Source organism: Manihot esculenta, chromosome 3 (assembly GCF_001659605.2).
Source record: "Manihot esculenta cultivar AM560-2 chromosome 3, M.esculenta_v8, whole genome shotgun sequence".
Lineage (NCBI taxonomy): Eukaryota > Viridiplantae > Streptophyta > Magnoliopsida > Malpighiales > Euphorbiaceae > Manihot > Manihot esculenta.
The window spans coordinates 5,006,704-5,033,936 of record NC_035163.2 but is presented as its reverse complement, the minus strand read 5'-3'; the positions used below and the strand labels follow the sequence as shown (position 1 = coordinate 5,033,936).

At 34.2% G+C, this 27,233-nt stretch overlaps 1 protein-coding gene and 1 long non-coding RNA gene across 2 annotated transcripts; both read right to left on the bottom strand.

Moving 5' to 3' along the window:
• Positions 1–14,287: 14,287 nt before the first annotated feature.
• Positions 14,288–14,843, bottom strand: LOC110610419. The gene is made up of 3 exons (XR_002487214.2): positions 14,710–14,843; positions 14,529–14,612; positions 14,288–14,423 (listed from the first exon to the last, which is right to left on the bottom strand). It is a non-coding gene; the product is annotated as an uncharacterized LOC110610419 (long non-coding RNA).
• Positions 14,844–22,525: 7,682 nt separating this feature from the next.
• On the bottom strand, positions 22,526–26,131 carry LOC110610430 (cytokinin dehydrogenase 7). The gene is made up of 4 exons (XM_021750348.2): positions 25,297–26,131; positions 24,898–25,173; positions 24,501–24,763; positions 22,526–23,058 (listed from the first exon to the last, which is right to left on the bottom strand). Exons 1-4 carry the CDS (start codon positions 25,981–25,983, stop codon positions 22,737–22,739), a joined length of 1,548 nt encoding a protein of 515 aa, XP_021606040.1. The 5' UTR covers positions 25,984–26,131; the 3' UTR covers positions 22,526–22,736.
• Positions 26,132–27,233: the final 1,102 nt, after the last annotated feature.

Here is a 27,233-nt window from a genome sequence, read left to right as displayed (position 1 = left end):
TGAATAATGTTTTCAGTTCTAATTTTTTGTATAAGTCTCTGTCACTGTTAGTTTACCAGATCACACCCATATTAGTTTATCTCGAAATCAAGGATAATTTCTAATTAGATCCTAAAAGAAAGATTAACTTAATTAAAATTTTCAATTACCTTATCAAATTCAAACCCACCATATTTTGAAGATACAAAAACATTTAACATATCTTCAATATCGACTTCAATATCCCCAATACTATCATTTCTATTCTTTAGATAAAAAATGATTTTTTTAAAGGCATTAGTTTCACCTGACCAAGAAAAATATCATACCTTCTATAAAATCACTTAAACCGACCCATAAACTCTCTATACAACTTACCACCAATGCAAAGGAAATATAACCATTTTATTTATAAATCTCAATATTTATCTTACATTTTAACCTACCATTAAAAAGTTTAATCTAAGTCTATTTTCTATACTAACTACTATTATTAGCTATTTTTCTTGAATTTGTTGCTACTTTTTCAATATTTTCAACCTTGAATTCAGTCTCCTGTAAAAATTATAATGTTATTAAATTTTGACATTTATTTAGTTGTCTCTTAATCTAAAGTGTAAACTTTTTATTACACTTTAAAAAAAAATATAGTAATAAAAATACTGCATAAAATGAAATAAATCAAAGTATATTTATATTTATCATTGGTCAGAATTGATGATTTCAGTTTAGAGAATTGATCGAATTAAAATTCGGTAGGTAGTTGGCTAATAAATATAGAGCGGTGAGTTTATATTTATCCTTTCATTTGCATCACATCAGTCGAATGTACAATACACACATTGGCTAATAAATATAGAGCGGTGAGTTTATATTTATCCTTTCATTTGCGTCATATCAGTCGAATGTACAATACACACATTTAAAATTTCAGAGGAACTAAATGAGCTGACTATCGTACAGGTAACTTTCACTTATTCTTTAATTGTATCAAATCATATTCATTCTACTTGATTTTGTCAAAATTGATTTTTTTTTATTGGCTTAAAATATATTCAAACTATAGACACATATCTTGATTATAATGAGTCTGAAATTTTATTAGTCATCATAAATGGAAATTGTACAGATAACTTGCACTTATCTTCTAATCGTATTAAATCGTATTAAATCGTATTCGGTCACCTTGACTTTGTTGAAATTGATTTTTTTTATTAGCTTAAAATGTGATTGGACCATAGACACGTCTCCTGACCATAATGAGTATGATATTTTATAAATTATGAGGAATGGAGATCATATTATAGTTTTTTCTAAATTTTAAAAATTTTCTCCCTAAAACTTTAGGGTATAAGAAACTAAAAATTTAATTAAAATCAATCAATTTCAACATATTCAATCTAAGTCGGTTAATTTTAAGTTTAAATTGAATTCATTTAATTACAGATAAAATCATATTGGACAATAACTTATGTTTAGAGTTTTCGAGTGATAAGATTAAAAATATTTGACTTGAATAATAATTTAAAAATGTTTTAGGGGAATCAATTACACATCAGCGTAATGAAAATCGATTTTAAAAAATAAAAGTGGGGCAGAATCTAGTTATTAATATTGTAATCACTGTATTCTCGGACTTAGCCGACAGCAAGTGTATTTAGATTATTTGAGAATTGTTAAATTAAGCACGTCACAAGCAAAGTGCACGCAACATGGCACGCACTGCCATTCTGCTCGACGATCCTAAAAGAATAGAGGAGTGTAGGAGTTGTCTTTCATGCTGTAGGGGATTCAATAAAGTGACTATATACGTAGTTGAGTTAAGCTTTCTTGGTGGAGGGGAGCAATGATTGACGCTGCGTGCACCGAGATGTTATATCGGACTCATTAAGTAAAGGTAGTATCCAGAACAAGTTGCGGGACAAAAATATTGAGTGAAGATCGGGTTCTTCGGGTGCCTCAAAGAGTGGGCCAAGGCAGATGAAGCCTGTGTTCCGATGGGACTGGGACGTCCCCTTTGGCTCGTTGCGCTAGTAGCTTGAGTGGAGGAGCATCACTTCGGAGAAACGATGCTGAGATCAAAGTGCTTAATTGCAGACATGCTCGAGGGTGATCATGGTTTGAGTGGAGGAGAGTTGTCACGTCCATAAATTCTGGAGATGTGTAACAGCATGCTGGAGAAGATGTTGCCGTGAAGATTAGTTAGGGAGTTACTCGAAAGGGCCTTTGTGTGTGGGATCACCATTCCTGCATACATTGGTCGGGGGCTGGAGCCGCCCCCCTAATGAGCCCAAGGTAGGGCAAAACCAGTCAGCGTGGCAAGACTCCTCAATAGTCTAAATTTGGCAGGCTGTAACCTCGTAGGGGCCTGTCCAAGTGTCGTATAGGCACAGTGACTCAAAAGCGCCTATGACACGTGGTTTCTTTTCCTTCCTCTTTACCATCTCTCTCTCTCTCTCTGATTTCTCCCTCTCCCGACTACTATTTCAAGCAAGATTAGTCTCTTTAAATTCCTCTCCTCACGATTTTTACATAGATACTAAGATTGTCCACCATCGTCGCTTGGTTTGCACGAATCAAGTATCCAAAATTTATGACTCTTTTATTTTCTCTCCAAGCTTTCTCCCACACCAGATATGTAACAACCCGGAAACCGGACCGCTACCGGCGCTAGGATTCAGATCGACTTAAGGTCGCCGGAACCCGTAGCAAGCCTAACATACATCCTGTCATACCTGATAAATCCCATACATGATCATACATTTTCATAAAAACTTTAAACTTTTCATATACCAAGCTTAACCTGTGCATGCATCATAACTGTAAACATAAAAACCCCATACTGGAGCCCTCATCAAATGCTCCAGTTGGGTCAACATTTAATACATCAAACTTGGTTCAACATATATCATCATTAGAATATTTCATAAAGATCATGTACAAAAAGGGATTACCACTACTGTTAGGGCCAAGCACAATACTAAACCATAAAATATTTCTCTACATTACATTACATTATACCATTTTACATTACATGTCCACTACTAATCTATTACATAAACATAGCCTTGCTGACTTTCCCATAGCTACTTGTGCTCCTGCAAACCTGGGGGTTAGGGGAGAAGGGTGAGCTACAAAAATCCAGTGAGCAGAACAGTGAAAACAATTTAATAAACATATGCTTACATGGATTGCATCACAACACAAACAATTCACATCATGGATGGACTGACCCAAAAATCCCTCTACTCTGTGCCCGGCCCTCGGTGGAGCTCCTCAGGACTTCTATTACATAACATAAGCTCTGTGCCAGGGGCGTAGTGCAGGCCACACCTGGTCTTTCCTGTACTTTGTGCCCAGCCCTCAGTGGGGCTCCTCAGGACTTCTATTACATGATATAATATCTAGAGGGCTAATGGGTCGTCCTGTTGTCCATCCACATCAACAACCATTTATGCAATGCGGCATATTCGTGAAATCTAATGCATCCAACCTATTTCATATACATGATGCATGAACATGCTTAAAAAGTTTGATTGCTTTAAAAATAAAAGAGTTATGTTCTACTCACCTCTGGCTGACTCTGAACTAACTCTGAAGCAGTTATCTCACTGCTGATCACCTCGGTTCCTCAGGTTCGATCCTACACAGGTGGACTCAAATGAGAGACCAAACATACTCTAACATGACTCTAAACAACTCCCCAAAAACCCCCTAAAACATCATGAAACATGCATGCAAAACAAGCAAAGGAAGACTGGGCAGGGGACTTTCGGCGGCAGGTTCGGCGGCCGAAGGTCCCTCCAGATCCGAAAGTCAGACACTTTCCGGAGCAGGTTCGGCGGCCGAAGCTCCCTCCAGATCCGAAAGTCACTAACCTTTGGGGGCAGGTTCAGCGGCTGAAACTCCCCTCCAGAGCCGAAAGTCCAAACTTTCGAGGGTGAGTTTAGGCGGCCTAAAGCTGCCTCCACAGGCAGGTTCGGCGGCCGAACATGGCTTCAGCGGTCGAACTTGGGTTCTCCAGAATGGCAGAACCCGATTCTGCCTCTCTCATCTAGCCTCCCAAAACCCTCCAAACTCATACTCAACACTCAAAAGCATGCATAAACACATCATCAAGCATATAGGGGTATAAAACTAGCCTATACCCCAACAAACATCACATTTCTCATACATTTAACAAAAAGCAACATAAACCCTAACATTTTACTACTAGCCTAAACATGCATTAAAACCCTTAACCCCTTCTTAAAACTTACTTAAAACATAAAAGAAGGCGAGAATCTACACTTACCTCTTAAAGATCGAGAGGAGATGTGATCCAAACTTGGAGATTGGGAGAAATCGAGCTCTGGGGGTCTCCAAGCTTCAAAACCTTGATCTTAGCTTAAAATCTTCAAAACAAAGGTGAAAACTCATCAAAAACTTGAAGGATTGAGGGAAAACATAAAATCAACCAAAGGAGGGCGAAATCTCACCTATGCCCGAAAATAGAGAGAGAAAACTCGCCCATTTTCAAACAAGGGGCCTTTTATAGGTGGCTGGCCAGACCACCTTCGGGGGCCAAAGGTGCTTCCGCAAGAGCCCAATGTTCAGCTGCCGAACATGAGGTTCGGCGACCGAACCTGGATTTTTCCTCCATGACTTTTTCTTTCAAAACTCAATTTCTTTCTTCATTAAAACCATAAAAACATGTAAAAACATTTTATGAAAACCTTATTTTACCCTTCTAGAAGGCTCCGACATCCGAGAATTCCGGATTCCAACGGAGATTCCGCCGGAAAGTAGGAATTTCGATGCCGGGGTCTAGCCGGGTATTACAAGATATCCTATCGAAAATCTGAAGCCACCAGCGTGTTACAATCATAAAGAGCTTTATGTAGACACCAATCTCATAATTTTTCCACACCGAAAAATTTTAGAAACCCATAACTTGACAGTGAGCTTTCAGGCTCTTAGAGTCATATTTTTCATAAAATAAAATTATATTCATATTTGTGATATTATGAGCTTCGTGTAGGTACCTTTATTTTGGAAAAATTCTATCGGCACTCGGGACTGGAATTTTAGTCCGAACGTGTAGGCTCCGGGACTGATCCTCAAAAAAGGTCAATATTATAGTCCTTTTCATCATTTTTAGACGTTCCGGATGCTTTACAAGTATCAAAATTAGCTTTGGTAAGCCTAAACTCAAAATTGTCATCTTACTATAATGTTGATATTTAGGTTCATGCATTATCAAGTATCTTAGGTAGGATATAATAGAGTAAAATCAATTGTTATGATAAGATATCATTATTGAAAACTCTAGAGAATATTGGTAGAATTTTTAAAAGGCTTTTAGCATTTTATTGGATTGTAGAGATATTAAGACACATGAGCAAAAGTTTATAAGAAGCAGTAATTGGATAGTTTTGATAAGCGTCGGATGAATAATATATTTTTGTGTTGCGAGCATGAGACCATTGTGCTTGTATAGATAGACAAATTGTGTTTATTTGCAGGGAGGTTAGATCCTAGGTATAGGAGAGACTCTACTGAAATTTCATCATAAGCTTAGATTATCTTTGCCACTTTATTTATTTTCTTGTAGTTTGTCTTTGATAATGTTTTGATGGCTTTATATAGATAATCTGAATAAACTATCTTCTCTCCAGTAAGACCGTTAGACGACGAGTCACCCCATTTTGTGAGCTGAATATTAATTATCTTTGAAAATCCAATAACATTTATATTTATCTAATATGCTCATGCATCACTTATATTATATACCTAGTTGATATGTTAGGAGTATCCACTACTCTTTGCATTATGTTTTTTTGTGTTGAGCTGCCTTGGAGATAAGTTGGAGCTTTTATATATATATATACATAGATGGATATGAATTCCCGGGATAGGTACGCCATATTATCTCGCTGACTCTCGAGGATATAGATGGGCGGGGTAGGTACGATGCTATATTATGCTGACTCTCGCCACTGCAGGGTAGGTACAACACTGTATTTCGCTGACTCGTGCATAATGGTTTGAGTGAATGTATTGGATTGAGAGAGCTATGATATGGGGTCGACTTCCAATATTTACTTTTGGATCAGTGCATGAGTCGCTCCAATTTATTCTCTTGTGGGAAGATTGCATGATTAATTGATTGATGAATTTTTATCAGTAGGATTGTATTAGTATTAGACAATTATAAGATTTATGATTATAATTAATATCCATACTCATTGAGTAGAATGCTCACCCCTGTTCAATTTTTTTTTTCAGATGACAGGTGTATTTCTTTGAGAGTCGACCTGCAAATTCTTTCTCGTAGGATTATGTACATTTTTATTATATTTTGATATTTGAAACTTTAACTCTATAACTCTGCAGTGACTATTGAGGGTATCCTCTAGGTTATAGGAATGAGATGCAACTGACTAATAGACGCTTAATTGAATGTACACAACATGTGTTGAGACCAATCCCTAGTCAATGGGTGACAGACTATGTTATTCCAAGAATTGAGGATATGACTTGAGTTCAATTTTCAGAACTGTTTATTAATAGATTCGTACCAGAGAGGTTCAGAGATAATCAACAGTGGGCATTTGAACAAGATGCTAAGTTAATTAATGAGTATAATATAGAGTTTTTAGAATTGAGCAGGTATCCCCCTACAGCTATAGCTACAGAGGCAATGAAGGTGAAGAGATTCCTAAAAGGACTAGACAAAAGATATGCCAACTTAGCTGTGTTAGCAGACCAACCCTTTTGATACTGTGGTGGATAGGGCGTGCTAGGTGGAAATGAGATATGAGGCCAAGGGTAATGGCAAGCCTAAGAAGGATAAAGTAGAGGGACAGAATAGTCATAAAACTAGTTTTGGACAATCTAAATAAGGGGGACGTAGACACAAGAGTAGAGGTTATAAACAAGGTTATAGCTCTAACAATAGTGGGGAGAATTCTGGACAGAGTAGTGCAGGGTCAAGATCAAGATCAACTAATGTACCATGTCCCCAGTGTGGTCATATTCACCAAGGCCCTTGCTTCATGCAAACCAGTGGTTATGTTAAATGTGGCTAGCAATGTCATTTTTCTAGGGAATGTCCTATTTTTAGAGGACAACAGTTAGGATTGTAGAGTACTATGGCCAATATAGCTCGACGTGGATACTCAGGTGCATTTGGATCTGCCAGCATTCAGTTTAGTGGCCAATAAGGCTGGGGTTTTAGAGGCCAAAATTCAGGCCGTAGATCTTCTGCTAGAGGTCAAATGCAGAGTTCTATGCAATCCAGCAGAGGACAGACTCGAGTCTTCACTCTCACCCATCAAGATGCACAAGCATCTAATGTTGTGGTATCAAGTATTCTTCGAGTCCACTCTTTTAAGGCATGTGTTTTAATTGATCCAGGTGCAATACACTCATTTGTTTCTCCAACTTTTTTAAAGAGGTTCGGGTTAACTCTTAAAAGTTTAGAATATCTTTTAAAAGTGGCTACTCCTATGGATGACACTTTTGAGGTCAATATGGTTTTTCCAACCTGTCTAGTTAAAGTGGATGATAAGGATCTTTCTATAGACTTGATTCTTCTTCCGATGATGAATTTTGATATCATTCTCGGAATGGATTGGTTGTCCAATCATTATGCCTCATTGGATTGTAGGAATAAGAAAGTCATCTTTCACATTCCTGGAACTGAGGAGTTCAGTTTTGATGGGACTAGAGATGTGGCGCTTTATAACCTGGTGACTGCTATTAGTGCTAGAAAGATGTTAAGGCGGGGTTGTCAAGGTTATTTGGCATTAGTGAGGGAAATATCTCTAGAAAGTCCTAGTGTGAACAATATTTCTGTGGTTAGAGAATTTTCGGATGTCTTTTCGGATGACCTACTAGGGTTGCCCCCTGATAGGGAAATTGAGAGGTCAGAGCGCCCTTGGCTGATTCCTCAATGACTGCAAGCTCTTGAGAGGTCGGAGCTGAAGCCGGCTTGGACTTAGGAGTCGGGGGAGACCTGGAGGAAGAATGACACCTGCTGCGGCTAGAGGCCTTAGGAGCCCCCGACTGAGAGTCCTTAAAGCCTGGCACCAGAGTGCGAGAAGAGCCCGAGGAAGGAGGAACAACTCAGCCAGCCGACCTGGGAGAAATAACCTGGGCGACCTACCAAGTCGCATCAGCCACGAACAGATCAGCCCGGAAGGCGTCTAGAGCAGCTCTCATGCTCTCTCGAGACAGAACAAAATTCTTTGGTGGCTTGATCTTGTCCATGGGGAGCTCAGAAGCTGCAAAAAACAAAAATAATCAAACGAGTTAAAAATATACCCAAGGAAAAACAAAATTAAGACAAGACAAGACATCAACAAGGCAAATACCTGCGTCCTTGTAGTCCTGAAGACTGGACACAAACATGCACTTCTCAACATCATACTTCCGCTTAACAGAAGTCAGTTTGAGAAGGCCGATTTGCTCAGAGAGGGTTAGCTGAGGAAGGTCATTGCAGCCCGAGGGCACATCCCTCCAGGAGAGATCCACTTGCCAGGACAACCCAGGACCTCCCTTCAGCTCTACCACGGCAAACCCCTCTGTCCAGCCTTTGATAGAATCTTTATGCCCCGATAAGATGGACAACCCTCCTCGGGGAGCAAAGTAGTAAAAGCCCTGACTCGCACGGACCAGGTGAAAGAAGGTAGAAAACAAATGAGCTGCGGGATTAAAACCCCAACTCAGACTGACAAACTTAAAGGAACACATAAACAAGACCGAGTTAGGGGCAAACATTCTAGGAGTTATGCCGAAATACTGGAAGACCTCAACAAAGAATGGAGAGAAATGAAAAGTTAAGCCAAACTCGCATTGTTTAACGAAAAAGACTAGGCTACGGTCCCTCTGGGAGTCAATGAGACCAGAGGGAGGAGGATCGGGAAGAACAATCCTCTCATTATGATGGAGAGCCCGGATGCGAAAAAGAGGAGTATCCAGGTACTCTCGAGAAAAGAAGTTTGCAAGAGAGGAAGGGGTGACGTTAGACTCTAAATTCATGACATTGGGTAGCCTGGGACTGTCCATTGCAGTATGAGAAACGTACCTTGAAGACGGTTTTGGCAGGGAGACGAAAGAAATGAAGCACGCAGAAAGCAGAAGGAGAGGAAGGGTTCTGTGAAGATTTGGGAGGATTTGAATTTTGAAAACAATAAAGTAAAGAAGAGAAGTTTTGATGGAAGCCGTCATTGGACCGCGCGGTCATAATGAGACCTAGGGATTTACCCCCTCATCAGTCATGCAATAATTGCTGAGGAGGTCATAGGGCAATTAATGACCGCTGGGCCTCACCACCCCAGAATGAGGCCGGACCCAAGAAGGCAGTACTGGCCCAACGCCCATGAAGCCACCCCGGCAGACCGGTCCAACATCTTCAGCCCCGACTAAGACGTGCGGAGCAGGCCGAGTCACTCACAAGCCCAGGTCCGGTAGGAAGAAACTCAGCCCGGTGAGGTGACATGAGAAAGGACAGTAGGCCCAGTCACTTCGCAGCTCTGCCCGCATGCGCGCCAGGGGGAATTAAATGGTTGTCTGGCATGGAGAGGGCGTTTGACGCTTTCGTACATATGGACCTGCGTGACAGAGGCAGGTGGCACTGTAGCAGAGAAGCAAGGAGAGGAACACCCTTCACTCCAGCCATACTGACACAACTACTGTAAACCCTATTATTTAGATCTCAGAGCATCAACATGCAACCATAGATCCAAGAGGGGAAGTAGATGTACCATCATGACTAGAACGATGTACCCTGGCAATCTCCTTCTAGTGGTCAAATAAAGCTTGAAACTCATATATGAAGGTATTGACTAAGATGGTAGTGATGCGTTTTTTAAGTTCTCCCTCAAACCACCACCATATTGTCTTTCAACATAGTAAGAGAAGACAAGGTTGAGAACAAGACTGAGAAGCTTTCAACATGCAACCAAAATACAGAAGCACATGCAAAGCGTAGATCGAAAAGCGCAGCCAAGAAAACTCTATTAATGCACCGTTGCAACTATCAATACAACACACAAAAATACGTACGCTCCACCTGACAGGAGAGAATATGACTCATATCCGGACGAAGATAAGAGGCAGAGAAAGGCCTCTTAGTGACGTAAGAAAATCAACAAGCTCCCATACAGAAACGAGGTTTGCCTCCGTAGGAACATGACCCATATATGATAAAACTTTCATTTCTTCTCTTCACATCCTCACATTTATTTTCTGCTCAATCACGCGACAGCTCCTTGTTCCTCATCACCAGCGGTCCTCAAGCTTTTCCGCAATGTCACTGTGTTAGGGTTTCTTTTTAGGGCTTTGGGCCTCATTTTTCTTGGGCCTTTCTTGTAAGCGTTCAGAACTCCATTGTTTTCGGCTGTTTTATTAGCCTTGCTAGCACATCTTAGGACTTAATTTTCTAAGCAATGCAATTTTATCTTCAGAAAAAAAAATCCTGCTCTTTTCCTAGGAAGTTATGAGATGTGATATGCAGGAGAGCATATAGTGGGTCCAACGTTAGGAAAATTTTAGGATATTACTTTTTGCACAATGTAAGTGTAGGGAAAGCCACTGAAGTAGAACGCTTATGAAATAATTATATTTTAATTTTTAAATTTTAATATAATTAATAAATTAATTTATATATTTCTATTCATTTTTGCCGAGTGTAAAAATATCTTTAATATCATTTTTAAATGGATAAACTATACTTTAATTTTTAAATTTTAGTATAATTATTATATCAATTACTGTATTTTTAAAATTAAACACTTAAATTTTTATATAATTAGTTTATATAGGCTATGATTCTTTTATTCATTTTTTATAATTAAAAGTATGAAAATATTTTTATTATCTCTTTTCAAATTAAGAATATTAAGAAGATAAAGTTTTATCCATTTTCTCTCGTTATTAAAGTTTATCTATTTTATTTTATTTAATTAATTTTTAATATTTTTTTTCCTTCAATTTTTATTTATTAAAATACTTTAGTATTCAATAACTTCAAAACTTTTAAAAAAATATTTATAATTTTATTTATTTTTAAGTCGTATCAAATAACATTAAATAAGTTATAAATTTCTATAAAAACTATTTTAAGAAGAAATTGTACTTTGAGATGTTTGACCACTCACTAGTTTTGAACTAATATTTATAATGGATGAAAAAACTATAATTTTGGACGAATTAAATATGAACGGATTTAAAAATTCAGTTTTAAAAATATAAAAATTGATATGTTAATTAAGTTAAAACTCATAAATTAAAGTATAATTTACGTAATATAAAATGTTTCACCTACATCGATAACAATTTAAATGTTCATGAAGATATTTTAAATATTTAAAGTATTTATTTTTTTTTTGACCGATTGATTAACGAAATAGAAAAATCTCTAATTTAGATGTATTGATTATAGAGAGGTTTACGTATTTAATTTTAAAAATATAAAAATCAATTAATTAATTATGTTAAAATTTAGAAATTAGAATATAATTAACCCAGCACTGATAGAAAAGAAAGAAAATTGCTTGATAGTTATTTTTTTTTTTAAATTCACATGTTTAAGTTGTAGTAGATTACTATTCTACATGGGATAGCTTATATGAAATCACAAAAAAATGCAGAACCCTACAAATGCTAGATATTTTTGAGAGAGATTGGTCGACATGAATCGAGGAGCGTTGAATGTTTGGACATTTTTCTTAATCCGAAGGAGGTTTGTTTGTGAAGATTGCATGGAAATTCGAGGGCATGGTGCAAATTAATAATTATTTTTATTTTTTACTCCATTTATCTAACAAAAATAGGTTCAATTTCTTTTTCTATCCATCTCAAATTATAAGTCATTTTTTTAGATAAACAATTTGTTGATTAGATTTTAAATATATTTTTATCTAATATTTAAAAAAGTTAAAATTTATTAATTATAAATTTAAATTAATAATTAAATAATATGAATGGAGAATATATTAGAAAAAAATGTGAAATTTATTACTTGTACCTGTATTAAGAATATTTCCTTAATTCATATGAAAAAATATCCAATCTGCATGCTTATTTAAATTAATAAACTTTATATTGTTTTACAATCTATCATCCATGCTATATTAGTATTAAATTTTTTTTAGGGCTAATATATTATATAGAGATATTAGAAAATTAATAATCAATTATCATCTCATAAAAATACTTATAATATAGAATGAATAAAAATAAAAGTGATTCAATAATTATGGTGTTCAATATAAGTCATAAGCTGTCATCATATGACAGAATCATGTAACAAGAGTTTAATAAACTGACACGTGATAGCATAAATCTCACTCATAATAACGAAGTCCAGGATATCGAATCACTCGATATTTTATCAAGACTCACAATCTCCTGAATAGATCGAATTTTATGAAAAGTTATCATTAGTAGATATAATCTAATAGATTCACATTACACCTATAAACACGAGATCCTTTATCCATTAACCGATATCAGTCAAATGTTTAAGAAATTCTATAACTAATTCCATCTTTTTATAATATAAAAGTAAATGTGCACAAAGTTAACTATACATACTAAAGCCATATAAATAACATTCTACAATATTTAGAAATCTAAATATATGACACACACATATATATATATATATATATATATATATATATATTTAGATGATTGTATTAATGCATAATTTTTTTTCGGAAGCAACAATTGCAAGCAAGGACAAATAATAATCCTATTCCCCGCATGTGACAACTATATATAATTTTCAAAATTTTAAAGTCTAAACTTTGATACCATCTTTATCATGATTCAATTTTTGGGCCAGACCAACACTAAGACTTTGAGCATGCTCAAAACTCCCCCTAATCCCATAGTAAGTCTATTATCTCTCGTTTTACAAATAACACTCATAAAAAAAAGCTCAAAATCAAAAAATTAAATGAATAGACTTATGCTATAAACTAGACATACTGAAAGAGAGAAAACTCACCCGACTTTCATGTGAATAAATCTCAACAATTTGGGGAGCTCAGCTCACCCTCACAGTCCACAACATTTTTAAATAATCTAAATAATAATAGTACCACCATAGCTCAACTCTCTAAAAAAAATCTAATATCACAAGAATATGTTAATTGAAATAAAGATTCCTATAACCTAGGGGATACTTTCAACCGTCACTACGAAGTTTTAAAGTTCAATTTTCAAATATCACAATATAATAAAAACATACATAATCCTGCGAAAAAAAATTTATAGGATCTCAAAAAAAAAATTGAACAGGGGTGGATATTCTACTCAATGAGTATGGACATTAATTATAATTATAAATTCTTATCTATAAGAAAATTAGGATCCTAATTCTATTCCACACCTATAATTAGAGGATTAGATTCTATTCTCAATCTTTGATTATTAGTTTTTATAGCTACCATTATTGACTTAGACATTGAATTATTGGATTAGCCAATCTTGTTAAGCAGATCTAAATTGAATTTATTTTATCAAAATTTTTTAACATTTATACAATTTTTCATAATTTAGTTGCCTTTTATACCCTTTAGAAGACGCGAGAAGTTGTTTATATCGTAATTTAATTTTAACTATCGGTGACTCTAAATCAATTAAAGTTTCAAAGATTGAAACTAAAATTTTGATTGCTAATTCCTTAATTTAATTTGGTTAAAAAACTAAATTTACATATAGGGGATTAAAAAAATGCCAAATTATATTCTTTGATCCAAATTTATCTCTAAATTATTATTAAAAAATCAAATAAGGCTATTACTGGCATTTAAAAGTGTAAGGTATGCTTTTTTAGTCAATTTAATTTTATCGGATCTATTTGGCCATTTAATAATTATTTACAGATAAATCTAGACTAAAAATGAAATTTTATATTTTTAACTCTCACTGCATAATTCAGGAGTAATTTAACATTTTAGTCAATTCAATTTCATTAATTGACAAAAAAAATCATAACTCGTGGCAATAGGGATGGCAACGGGTAGGGTACTCGCGAAATTGGGAGTACCCAAATCCGAACCCGATTATATATAAAATTCTCAAACCCGTCCCAAACCCGTTTAGTGCTTTAATTTTACTACCCGTACCCGTTTCAAATCCGTTTAGCAATACCCGCACACTACCCGAACCCGACCGAACCCGATTTTTATAATTCAATTCAATGATAAAAAATTAAAAATTTACATATTATAACCCAAATAACAAGCTTGAATTAGAAAATTTAAATATACTAAAAGTAAATAAATATATTACAAATTTATCATAACACAATCATTAATCAATTATCTATCCAACATAACATTTTGAACAAATGAAATGTTCCAAAAGTTCATTAAACTACATTGATTGAACATAAAATATATTTAATTGGTCATTTCAATCTCCAACATCAAATTGTGCTTGAAAAGCTTCAAAAAAACAAATACAGAAAAATTAGAATACCACAGTTGCAAAATAATACACATTATCATAAAAAATAATGAAATAAAAAAAGAAATAAAAATCAAACTTACATATTAAAATTGTGAAATGCATGATTTAATTCACATCATCCTCAGCATCCCATAAACAAGATTTACTCTCATTTGAACAACCAGCTACATAGTAATATAGAAAAAATTATTAAAATTTATTAGCTTTACATTAAAATAAAATAAAATAAAAATAAAAATAAGAGTTTATTGTTGTAATTACCTTCAATTTCTGACCATAACCAATTTTGTGAGCACATCAATGCTTCCAAAGTATCTTCATGGAGTCTACTTCTATGAATACTAACAACTCTACCTCCAGTACTAAAAGCAAACTCAGATGCAACTGAAGACACAGGTACAGCAAAAAAATATCTAGCAATTAGGGATGGCAACGGGTAGGGTACCCGCGAAATTGGGAGTACCCAAATCCGAACCCGATTATATATAAAATTCTCAAACCCGTCCCAAACCCGTTTAGTGCTTTAATTTTACTACCCGTACCCGTTCCAAATTCGTTTAGCAATACCCGCACACTACCCGAACCCGACCGAACCCGATTTTTATAATTCAATTCAATGATAAAAAATTAAAAATTTACATATTATAACCCAAATAACAAGCTCCCTATTTTTATAATTCAATTCAATGATAAAAAATTAAAAATTCACATATTATAACCCAAATAACAAGTTTGAATTAGGAAATTTAAATATACTAAAAGTAAATAAATATATTACAAATTTATCATAACACAACCATTAATCAATTATCTATCCAACATAACATTTTGAACAAATGAAATGTTCCAAAAGTTCATTAAACTACATTGATTGAACATAAAATATATTTAATCGGTCATTTCAATCTCCAACATCAAATTGTGCTTGAAAAACTTCAAAAAAACAAATACAGAAAAATTAGAATACCACAGTTGCAAAATAATACACATTATCATAAAAAATAATGAAATAAAAAAAGAAATAAAAATCAAACTTACATATTAAAATTGTGAAATGCATGATTTAATTCACATCATCCTCAGCATCCCATAAACAAGATTTACTCTCATTTGAACAACCAGCTACATAGTAATATAGAAAAAATTATTAACATTTATTAGCTTTACATTAAAATAAAATAAAATAAAAATAAAAATAAGAGTTTATTGTTGTAATTACCTTCAATTTCTGACCATAACCAATTTTGTGAGCACATCAATGCTTCCAAAGTATCTTCATGGAGTCTACTTCTATAAATACTAACAACTCTACCTCCTGTACTAAAAGCAAACTCAGATGCAACTGAAGACACAGGTACAACCAAAAAACCTCTAGTATTTTATCCCATTTGTCTTCCACCAATTAAGAATATCAAATTCTTGCATCCATGGCAAAACAGGCTCTTCAAGATAATGATCTAATTCAGACTTCACATGAACACTAGTGGAAGAAGAGTTAAGAAATGCAACTAGATTACTGAAGTCTTTCTTCAAAGAACCTTGATTTTCTGAAATTGAAATAGGTGGAACTGAAGATGAACTTTGAGATTTTGGCTTGAAAGCTCGAGATTGGTAATCATTAAGTAAGTTGTAACAAGTAACCTTAACTTGCTCAATCTCATTCGATGCATTATCACCATAAATCATTGGAAAATAGTATTCCACCACTTTTATCTTGTACCGTGGATCCAATATGACAGCAACAGCCAAAACAATGTGAACCACACTCCAATATTTTTCAAATTTTTCAAACATTCTAGCAGACATTGACTTTATAACATCATCATCAGAACTCATCCATTCCATTATTGAATTTCGCAATTGGCAAATCGAAATGAAAAAGCAATTAGAAGTTGGATATTTCCTCCCAGAAAATATTTCAGTGATGCTATGAAAAGTTTCTAATTTTTCTGCAACTCTTTTTGCCATTTCCCAATCATCATAAGTAGGCACATCCTTGTAACTTTTTTCCCTAATTTTCAATCTAGAAAAAACATCTTTGTACTCAATTGCAGTTTGAAGCATATGATATGTTGAGTTCCATCTTGTTTTACAATCTAAACTCAACTTTTTTGTACAAGTAATCTTCAATTGTCTAGCCATTTCTTCAAATTTTTCTACTCGTTGAGGAGAAGCTACCCAAAATACTACACTATCCCTAATCCTTGAAAGTGAACTCTCAATAGTGGCCAACCCATCCTTAACAACAAGATTTAAAATATGTGCACAACACCTCATATGCAATACAGCCCCATCACATAAAAGATCACCAAACAATTTATCAACAACAATAGAAACCATACCATCATTAGTAGAGCAATTGTCTACAGTGATTGTAGAAATTTTGGTCTCTATATTCCACTTGCTAAAAGCCTCCATTAGATATTTGGCAAGCTCCTCCTTAGTATGAGGTGTTGGGACATACACAAATCTATATAATAAAAATAAGAAAAAAATTAATAATCCATCAATTTAAATCTTATTGAACACAAATCTTCATAATAACAAAGATAGAGAGATAAGAAATTTACCGCAAAATCCGATTTTGTAGCACCCAAAAGTCATCAATATAATGTGCTGTGATAGACATGTAGCCTTTCTTTTGATTTAATGTCCACATATCAGTAGTGATTGCTATTCGACTCTTGAGTTTCTCCAAAGATTTGTATAATTTATTAAACTCAACATCGTAGATATTCAAAATATCTTTCTTAATGCTATTTCGAGAAACCATTTTGAAGAGTGGTTGAAGGCTGGCAACAAACTTTCTAAATCCCACATGGTCAGTAATGGAAAGTGGATACTCATGTAATATAATGGCACATGCTAACTCCCTTCTTGATTTTTCTTGATCAAATGTAAAGTTTCCAAAATGCACTTTTCCATCATTTCTTATATCCATAGAAATCTGCTTTTGCTTTTCTAGACATTTGACTATGTCTTGATTGCCTTTCTTTGCACATTTCTCTATATGATTGTGCAAAGACTTAGTCTCATTTTTGCTATTAGCTTTGAGGCTTGTTTTACAATAACTACAAATTGCCCAATCATTCCCACTATGATGGACTTTTTCAAAATGATCCCAAACAGTTGATGTCATCTTCCTTTTCTTTCCCAAATTGCTAATTGGAGGAAGACTTACAGTTGGATTTGAAGCGGCTGGCAATGAATGAGAGGGATTGATTGGTGTAGATGGCTCCAATTGAGAATGGGTGGAACTATTAGCGGGCTGAGTGGTTGAAGAAGGTTGAGAAACAGTAGTAGCTTTACAACTCGCTACATCTTCGGAATTATTAATCGTTGACATTTTAAATATCCTAAATATGAAGAACAATAACATGTATTAGCAAACAATACATAACCATAAGAACAAATATAGTAACTTAATCAACATATAAATTTATTCAAATCAATACATAACCACAAACTAAAATAACCACTAAAGTTCACCTAGTTAACAATCAGATTAACAGTGACCAAATAGCAAATAATCAGATCATCAGATTAATAGTCCATAAATTCTAAAAATCTTTAATAGCAACTTTTAGTCCATAAATCAGATTAATAGTCCATAAATTCTAACAATCAACAGTAACCAAATAGCAAATAGTTAGATTTTTTAACAATATCTAAATAATCAGATTAATAGTCTATAAATTCTAAAAATCTTTAATAGCAACTTTTAGTCCATAAATCAGATTAATAGTCCATAAATTCTAACAATCAACAGTAACCAAATAGCAAATAGTTAGATTTTTTAACAATATCTAAATAATCAGATTAATAGTCTATAAATTCTAAAAATCTTTAATAGCAACTTTTAGTCCATAAATCAGATTAATAGTCCATAAATTCTAACAATCAACAGTAACCAAATAGCAAATAGTTAGATTTTTTAACAATATCTAAATAATCAGGTTAATAGTCTATAAATTCTAAAAAATCTTTAATAGCAATTTTTAGTCCATAAATCAGATTAATAGTCCATAAATTCTAACAATCAACAGTAACCAAATAGCAAATAGTTAGATTTTTTAACAATATCTAAATAATTAGATTAATAGTCTATAAATTCTAAAAAACTATTTCTATGTATCTTTGATGTGTTTATGCAGTATAAAAAAATGAAGTTAACATACCCGAAGAGATTTCAGTAAAAGAAGATGTTGCTGACGCCGATTGGGGAGAGGCACGGGTTGTCTCCAGTCGTCAGTGAAGTGGAGGAGAGAGGAACGAGTAGATGAGAGAGAGAAGGAGATATCGCTGACCGGAAGTGGGGGAGAGAGGCGTTGACTGGGAAGTGAGAGATATCGCCGACTGGAGAGAGAGAAGGAGATATCGCCGACTGGAGAGAGAGAAGGAGATATCGCCGACTGGAGAGAGAAAAGGAGATATCGCCGACTGGAGAGAGAAAAGGAGATATCGCCGACTGGAGAGAGAAAAGGAGATATCGCCGACTGGAGAGAGAAAAGGAGATATCGCCGACTGGAGAGATAGAAGATTTATCGTCCCCAGGGAGAGAAAGGAGATGTCGCCGGTGCCGACTGGGCTGCCGGCAGTGAAGTGGGGGAGAGGTGTCGATTGGAAATTATGGGAAGGGAAGGGGGGAGAGAGGCAGAAGCTCGAGTAAAATGAGAAAATGAATTAGGGATAAGGGAATTTAGGGTTAGTTTTGAAGTATAGCTAATCGGGTTCGGGTAACGGGTATCCGATCACCTAACCCCGAACCCTACCCGAATCCGAGACGGGTAAAATTTTTCAAATCCGAATCCGTCCAAATCCGTTTTGTAAATACTCAAATCCGTCCTAATAGGGTTTGGGCGGATCGGGTACCCGCGAAAACCCGCCCGCCTGCCATCCCTACGTGGCAACATCAATTTCAACTTAAGTTTTGTTTAGCACTTTTAAGATTTAAGTTTTTACATACTGCAATAAATATGTAGTGGTTCTTTTACGGACTCACCATCCTTCATTTTGATCATCTCAAATTTTCTTTTAAGACTAAGACTAAATTATTTTACTGATTTTACAATCTCATTCCCTTGAAACTCTTCTTTAAAAAAAACTAACACATAGATTTAATTTAACTAACTAATTTGGCTATGTTTATAATAGTTAGAATTTTCTTTTTCTCTGAATTTTCAAAAATAGAATACACAAAAAATTATTATATATTTATATGTCTAGAAAAATTTCAAAAACGACAAATAGCTTTCAAAAAATTTCTATCGATTGAATTTGCAACCGTAGAATATGATATACAGTTTATAATATAATTAAACTCCATGTCTCAACAAAAGTTAAAGCCTAGTATTTCTTGACACTTTCATCACTGCCAAGGTTGGATTTGGTGACAAAGGTGCCGAAACTTTTCCAAGTATCTATCACATCCCACAAGTCATGAGCTCTAAAATATGCTGTCATTTTTACGGTCCAAAAATCAAAATTCTCACTTGAATAAATAGGTAGAGCAGGAAATGAGGCACGTCTTCTGTGGTTGATGAACTCACAAATAGGAGAGATAAACAATTCTTGCTAACAAAATATTAACAGCAGAGTTTAAGAGTATACAAAATAAAATATGATTTTCAAGTCTTTTAAAAAAATCAAACCACTGCAATATAATGTTTAACAAAATTACAATTTTAGTAATTATTTTTATTTATCGAAAAAATTAAATAAACTATTATTTTATACTATAATAATAAAATTAAATATTGTGTTCTCAAATCATTAATATTGATTTATAATTACAATTTAAATTAGTAGATTTATTATACAGTATATGCAGTTGCAATATTAACACTACAGGTTCCTTACGAAAGCTCTAGATCCCCTCATTACTCCAATTTTTTATTATTATTATTATTTTTTTTTAACATTTCTTGCATGTTGCTGTACTGGCTAATACTATTATTTACCTCCACCATAACTTCTCACTTCACTTCTGATTTATTTAAATCACCTTAGCATTACCCAAAAAAAATACTTACTTTCAGGTTTATGCGAATTGTATAATATGAATATATGATGCATTCATATAAAATAATTTTATATGTTTAGATTACGAATTCATGTAAATACGGTTTAAATAAAAATTATTAGAGATTTTTTTATTTTAATTAGTCTTATAAATTTTAAATTAATTAAATAAAATATTTGTTCAAAGTAAAATGTTATGGGTTATATATCAGTCTAAATATTGATATATAAAATTTAGAAATTAAATAATAATTCTACTAAAAAATAAGAAAGTTCATAATTATTATAAAGAAGGCTTATAATTTCGTCCTTTTTTGGTATTGCCATGACTTATAAATCCGTTCTTAATATTCTGAATAATTTTTGCCTCCATCAATCATATATTCTTTTCATTCAATTTCTATCAATTTGTTATTTAAAAGTTGTTGTTAATGAATTTGATTTTTTTGGGTCTAATTTTGGATTCATCTCTTTTTATTTTGCAGTTCTTATCTTCTTTTATGGGATTTCATTTTTCTCTCCTTCGTGAGTTCTTATTTTTTTTTCTTTTATTAATGTATTGATGCTTCTTACCTATTCGGTGGTTTTTTAAAGTTAAAAATATAGTATAAGACTTCATTTGTCCGCAGAAAATAATTTGTATTTAAAAAATATTTTTTATAAAAAATATTTTTTAACAGGATAATTTATTTTTTATTATTTAATTTTAATTTAAAAAATAAAATATATTAATAAATTTATACAGAGAGATTTTAATAAGAATTTTAAAGCGTAAAAAATGATTTTTTTTTTAAAAACAATGTAAGTAATTTTCTTTAAAATAATTTAATTTTTCCATTGACTAGAAAATCATTTTCTGTTGAAATATAAAAAATATTTTTGGTGAAACAAACGTTAATTATTTTTTGTTGGAGCCTTAGATCTCTTAAGTATGGCAAATGATTTTTTATTAATGAAACCTGAGTAGTGCAGCATGTTCCTCCATTGATGCTTAATAACATAAACACTTCTTTGAGCCACAAAGGTAACAAATTCCTAAAAGCAAAATATTGCCGAAAGTTTCTTTGGTGTTCCATGACGAAAATGGACCAGTTATTACTAAAAAAAACATTATTTTCCCTATATCGTGGATGGTACGATACCTTCCTATCTTTCTTTTTCTTTTTCTTCTCCTTGTTTCATTTGTTTCTTTTTCTCTCTCTTTTTATTTTGGTTTGGAGATAAGCTGAGAAGTACGTAAGAGCATTTTCTTTATGTTCCTTTAGAAAAACAGAGGAAAATTTGGATGAAGGACTTATGTAAGCCTCTAATAATTAAATAGCAGCTAGTACAATTAAATCTATAAAGGTAAGAAAGACGTTCATGCATGACAAGTTAATCAAAGAACGTAGAGAGAGCACTTTGCATGGGATTAATGGCGGTGCTGCTTACGAGAAATCATAATCTTATAATTGCGACCACCGTAATTTTAGCTTTTCACTTCTTTTCATAGGAGCCAAAGCAAAGGAGAGAGAGAAAAGTTGTAATAATCCGAGTAGATTTGATTTTGTTTTGCATCCAACCAAACAAAGCATGAGCTTAATGAAAGAACCACATCGTTTTGACACAAAAGGCAAAAACAACAAAACAAAAAACTAAAAAGGAAAACTTTTCCATTTCATCTTTTGCAATGGAAAAGAGAATCAGATACCTAATTTCCAAATCCTAATTGGTCTCACAACTTGTTATAAATATTCATCTAATTTTGACGAAAAAACAGTGTTGGTCCATTGTAATTGCAACTTGCAATAATTATAGTAATTATTATTCAAAGAAAAAAAACAAAGAAAAGAAGCAAAATCCTGCTGGAACTGAAACATGAAAAGCCAACTCAGATTCTATCAACATGAATTAATTGGGTGGTTTTGATTAGAAGCAAGTAGTTGCATGATAAAGACACCCATTTCAGCCTTTGTTAATGGATACACATATACACATAGGACATGATGGTTTAGCCATGGCTGCATTATTGGCCCAAATACTCCAATTAGTCAAATCAAATATATATATATATATATAACCAAAAAGGATTATTTTCTTCCTTTTTTTCTTTTCGTTTTTAAAAAATATTCCTTTACATTGAATCAATATGTTGTTTGTCAAGTAATTGCAAAGTTGCATGTCCCACCAGTACTAATTAACCAGCTTGCATTAAAATGATTCCAAGAGAAGAAACAAAAAAAATTTACTGTTCTCTAAAAGCTCTTATATAGAGATTATGATAAGTACTAGGAGTGAGAGTTGATCCTCTTAAAGATTTTCTGCCCTGGTGCAAGGATGGCCATGGGATCAAAATTGGCCTTGTTTTTGTCAAATCTTAACCATTTATTTCCAAAGTGCCGTTTCCAGTCCTCTTGAGATTTGTAATGAGGAAGATATAGTTTAAAATCAAAACCCTCCTTCATGCAAAGTTGGACAATCTCTTGATTTTGAGATACCAACTTTTCAACACAAGGGTCCTTTGAGTATGGTGGAGTGAATCGGAGTAATGCCACTATGTAGAATATTTCACCTTCGGCTGGTATCATCACAGACGTCCGATCATCCCACCTGATACACAACAACACTAGGAACACATATAATCTCTTGTATAACCAAAGATTTGGGATTTATTTATTAGTTCAATATAAAAATAATGGAAATTATTTATGTTCATGTAAAAAAAAAATTATTTATATCGAATCTATATGCATTTATAGTGTAAAAGTGTGAAATTTTATATGAATCTTACTTTCGTTTTATACTACAAATTCAATTTGGATAAGAATTTTCTCTGTTGACATGTATGCATTTGAAACCAAAGCTTACTCGAAATCCAAGCCCCATCACTATTGGACATAGGATTCCATGGGATACGAAAAAGAAAAAGAACAATGGGGAGGATGGGTGATTGATATAATGTGACTGAGCCACTGAACTGAAACCATGTGTCACATGTCGAGAACTTGGGCGAAAGCCATACCATCATATCTTCTTGAAACGAACTTGAACCATAAAATTTTTCTTTTCTTTTCCCTAGAAAAAGGACGTCGATCTTTTCAGTAAAAGCCACTATATCCACCACTTCTATTTTCAACTAAGGACATCAAAAGGCAAGAAGATTTTATCTTCTTTATATGATATCGAGCAAAACGAATCCAAATTAATTTCCTTTGAAAGATTTCTCACATATATTTTCTACCCTTTTCAGGCCAACTTCTCAGCACCTCGTTGCGGGCTTTAGAATGTTAGGAGGTGCCCCTTACAAGGGTAGTTTCGGCAAAGAGGATCCAAAAAAATCCTTTCTTGTTGGAGCCCAGACAAATTATGGTGTCATGGTAGGGTGGGCTGGCCAATAAATCTCCTTGTCGTTTTCTCCAACGGCATGACTGACAATGACACAGATGCCCTTCTCTTTTTGCACTTCTGACCCAGTTAGCATGTATATTTACGGTTATACCCCTGGTTTCATGGTTAGACCTAATACCTAATGCCTTGCCAACAAATTAAACCGATAGATCTCAACAGATTATGATAATTTCAAAATGTGGGCTCCACCGTATCTTTGTCCCACAAGGTACTAATTTCTAGAATTTCTCCGTTTTGCTTATAAGCTAAGCTGACGTAAAGAGGTTAATCTGTACCTATAAGTATTATAAAATTTTACGGCTTTGATTGCCTGCTCCTTGGCGCACACAAGACGTAGTGCTCCTGACTTACCCGATCTAAAATGAGACGATGAGGACTCGGGTCATATGCTGATAGACATACACATGCACATTCTAAAGGTGACAAATGCTTGTGTGCCCTACATGACATGGTATGCTAGACACGTGTTGAAACGAGAGGCTGCTAGTTTAAACCTCGTCAATTTCATAGGAGAAACCTGAGAGCCTATTTAGCTAACACGTGGATGACTGCGGGGAACAATAATAACAAACTGAATTTATGATGCTGGGGTCCAATGAATGGGGAAAAGAAAACTACAAACCTATGGTGGGGGCGTTACTTACTTGCTTCGCAGCAGTGGGTAGACCAGCATGGGCCCACCGACGCCTTCCTTCAATAATTTCTTGAACACCATCCGATCAAAGTCAGCAATATCTCTCTTTGATATAAACATGTTGAGCCAAGGATGGGGAGAGTCCCATGTCCCGTTGGCTCTAGCGTGCTCCTCCACTCGCTTCAGACGCAATAGAAATTCCACGTAAGCGACGTCCACTTGAAACTTCAAATCCTTCGCAAATCGTAGCCGTCCAAGCAAGCTGTTCACAACCTACACGAATAGAAGCCTAGTTAATCATGGTCATTTACGTCATTTTGGAAAGGCCAAAAGGAACATCATTATATAATAGTAATAATAATAATAATAATAATGAAAGAGATAATGTGATTGGTGAATTTAGTTACCATATCAACCGCCGATCGGTGGTCGCTGTTTTGATAGTGTAAAGCCACTTCAAGGCAGTAAAGAACATAGCCAGCGGTTGGAGGAATGGCAGTCTGGTCAAACCGCTGGCTTGGGTCCAAGGGCACAGTACACCACCCATTTACTGGATCATCACTGTTCACGAACACGAACCCTTCAACGTAATCAAACGACACGCCGTCTGGACGATTGACTAGCCACTCTGCGTCATGGGTGAAGTCTTCGAACTCGGAATACACCACCCTTATCCACCTTACCTAATCACAACAACAACAATAATAAATTAATAAAAAAACATAATAAAACACAAAGAAGAAAGTAGAGTGATTAATTAAGAGTCGAAAGAAAATTTATAAATAAATAAATAAATAAATGTTCACCATGTCCGGCGTTGACTGCAACTTCACCCTAGCTCTGGTAATGATACCGAATTGACCAAGACCACCCAAGGCTCCAAAGAAGAGTTCAGAATTTTCTGTTTCAGAGCAAGTCAATATGTCACCTTTTCCCGTTACCACGTCTAATTCCGTCACGTTTGACGATTGTGGTCCGTAACGGAAGGCTTGCCCACTAACGCCGGCGTTAGATAACGTTCCACCTACGGTAAGACCCAGATAATCAGTCCACGATCTGGGAGCAAGATTAACGCATCGTTTTAGCACATCTTCCCATAATGCCCCTCCGGAGACATCAGCGAACATTTCTCCATTCATTGTCACTATCTTGAAGTGGTTTTCTCCAGTGGCCCTCATGTCTATGACCAGACCACCTTCGGCCATCGCCTGGCCGTTGATTGAGTGGCCGTTACCCCTTGCAGCGACAGTCAGATTGGGTGATCGACAAGCTGCTTTCACCGCCATAGCTATGTCATCGGCTCCGGCAGGCCTAATTATAGCTAATGGGTTAAAAGAATATAAGCCACCGAAATCTTTAGCAGCTATTCCGGTAGCCACGTAGTCGATGGTGCCTTGGAGGTCTAGAGACTGGCATATGTTGGAGAGGTCGTCACCTTGTCTAGATTCCGTGTCGTTCTCGTGGATGAATCTCTCTATGTATGCTATCATCATCGTTATCGCCGCCGGACTAAGTTTCAAGTTTATTTGTTTCTTGCAAGTCTCCGATAGCTCATCTCTCTTCGTTACTTTCTTTTTCTCTCTCTAGCTCTGTTGCTGTGCAACTCTCTTTTCTTTCTCTTTTGGGTTCAGTTGCGAGTTGAAGGGCTTAAATAGCGGCTGATTTAAATTATTTAAGAAAATAACTATTTATTTTGTATAAAGTAAGTTATGAAAAAAAAAAAGCAAAGCATTATTAAATGTTTGACGTCAGCGTAAATTTCAATTTCCTGTTGACATTGTAATCCTATCGCCACTCTTTGTCTGCCATTTCTATATTACGACAATTTACAAGAGTTCTTTTTTTTTTTTTTTTATTAAAAATCTATATTGATATCCTCATTTTCTTTTTTTTTTTAAAAAAAAAATCAATTCCTGTCTTTCATCTATATCGATCCCGTCTTAATGGGAGGATAATTAATCTATTTTTCCAAATTTTTTTCCCTTTTTATCATTTATTATTATCTTACTTGTTTATTAGTTTTATTTATTATTTTACTTTTAAATGGCAAGAGTGTTACTAAAAACAAAGTAAATTGGTGCCTTTTTCCATTGAAAACTTGAAACACATGAGGAAGGGGATTGCTTGGCATTCTTGGTTCATTTCCGTTCGCTCTCTTATCAAATTCTATGGAGTATCTTTTCTAATTTATATAATCATGTGTTACTCCTTGACCAATAAAACAAATACAGTGAAATAGGATATTGATATGATATATAATTAAGAGTATAAATGAATCGAATCAAATTAAATTTTGAAGAGTTCAAACTTAATTTGTTAAAATTTTTTCAAACTCGAGTCGAACTCGATATTTACTCATTTCAAATTCGAACTGAATGTTAATAAGTTTAAATTTGTCTCGTTTAGTAAATGAGTTTAGACGAGTCAAACTTTTATCGAGTTTAATTTCTAACGATTTAATTTATTTACATATATAATAAATTTTAATTTAAAAAATAATTTCACAAATTCATAAATAATAAATTCTTAAATTTTAATAATATGAATATATGTAAGTTTTAAAATGTGATTAAATTACGTAGAGCTAAACTTTAAAAAATTTAGGTTTAACTCATGAAAATATATGTAGAGTTTGAGTTTAATTTTCTTATGATATTAATCTGAGTCTGCTTAATAAGACTGTTCATAAAACTATTCGCAAGTCTGCTCATTAATTCGAAAACAAGCCGAGCTCACGAGTCTT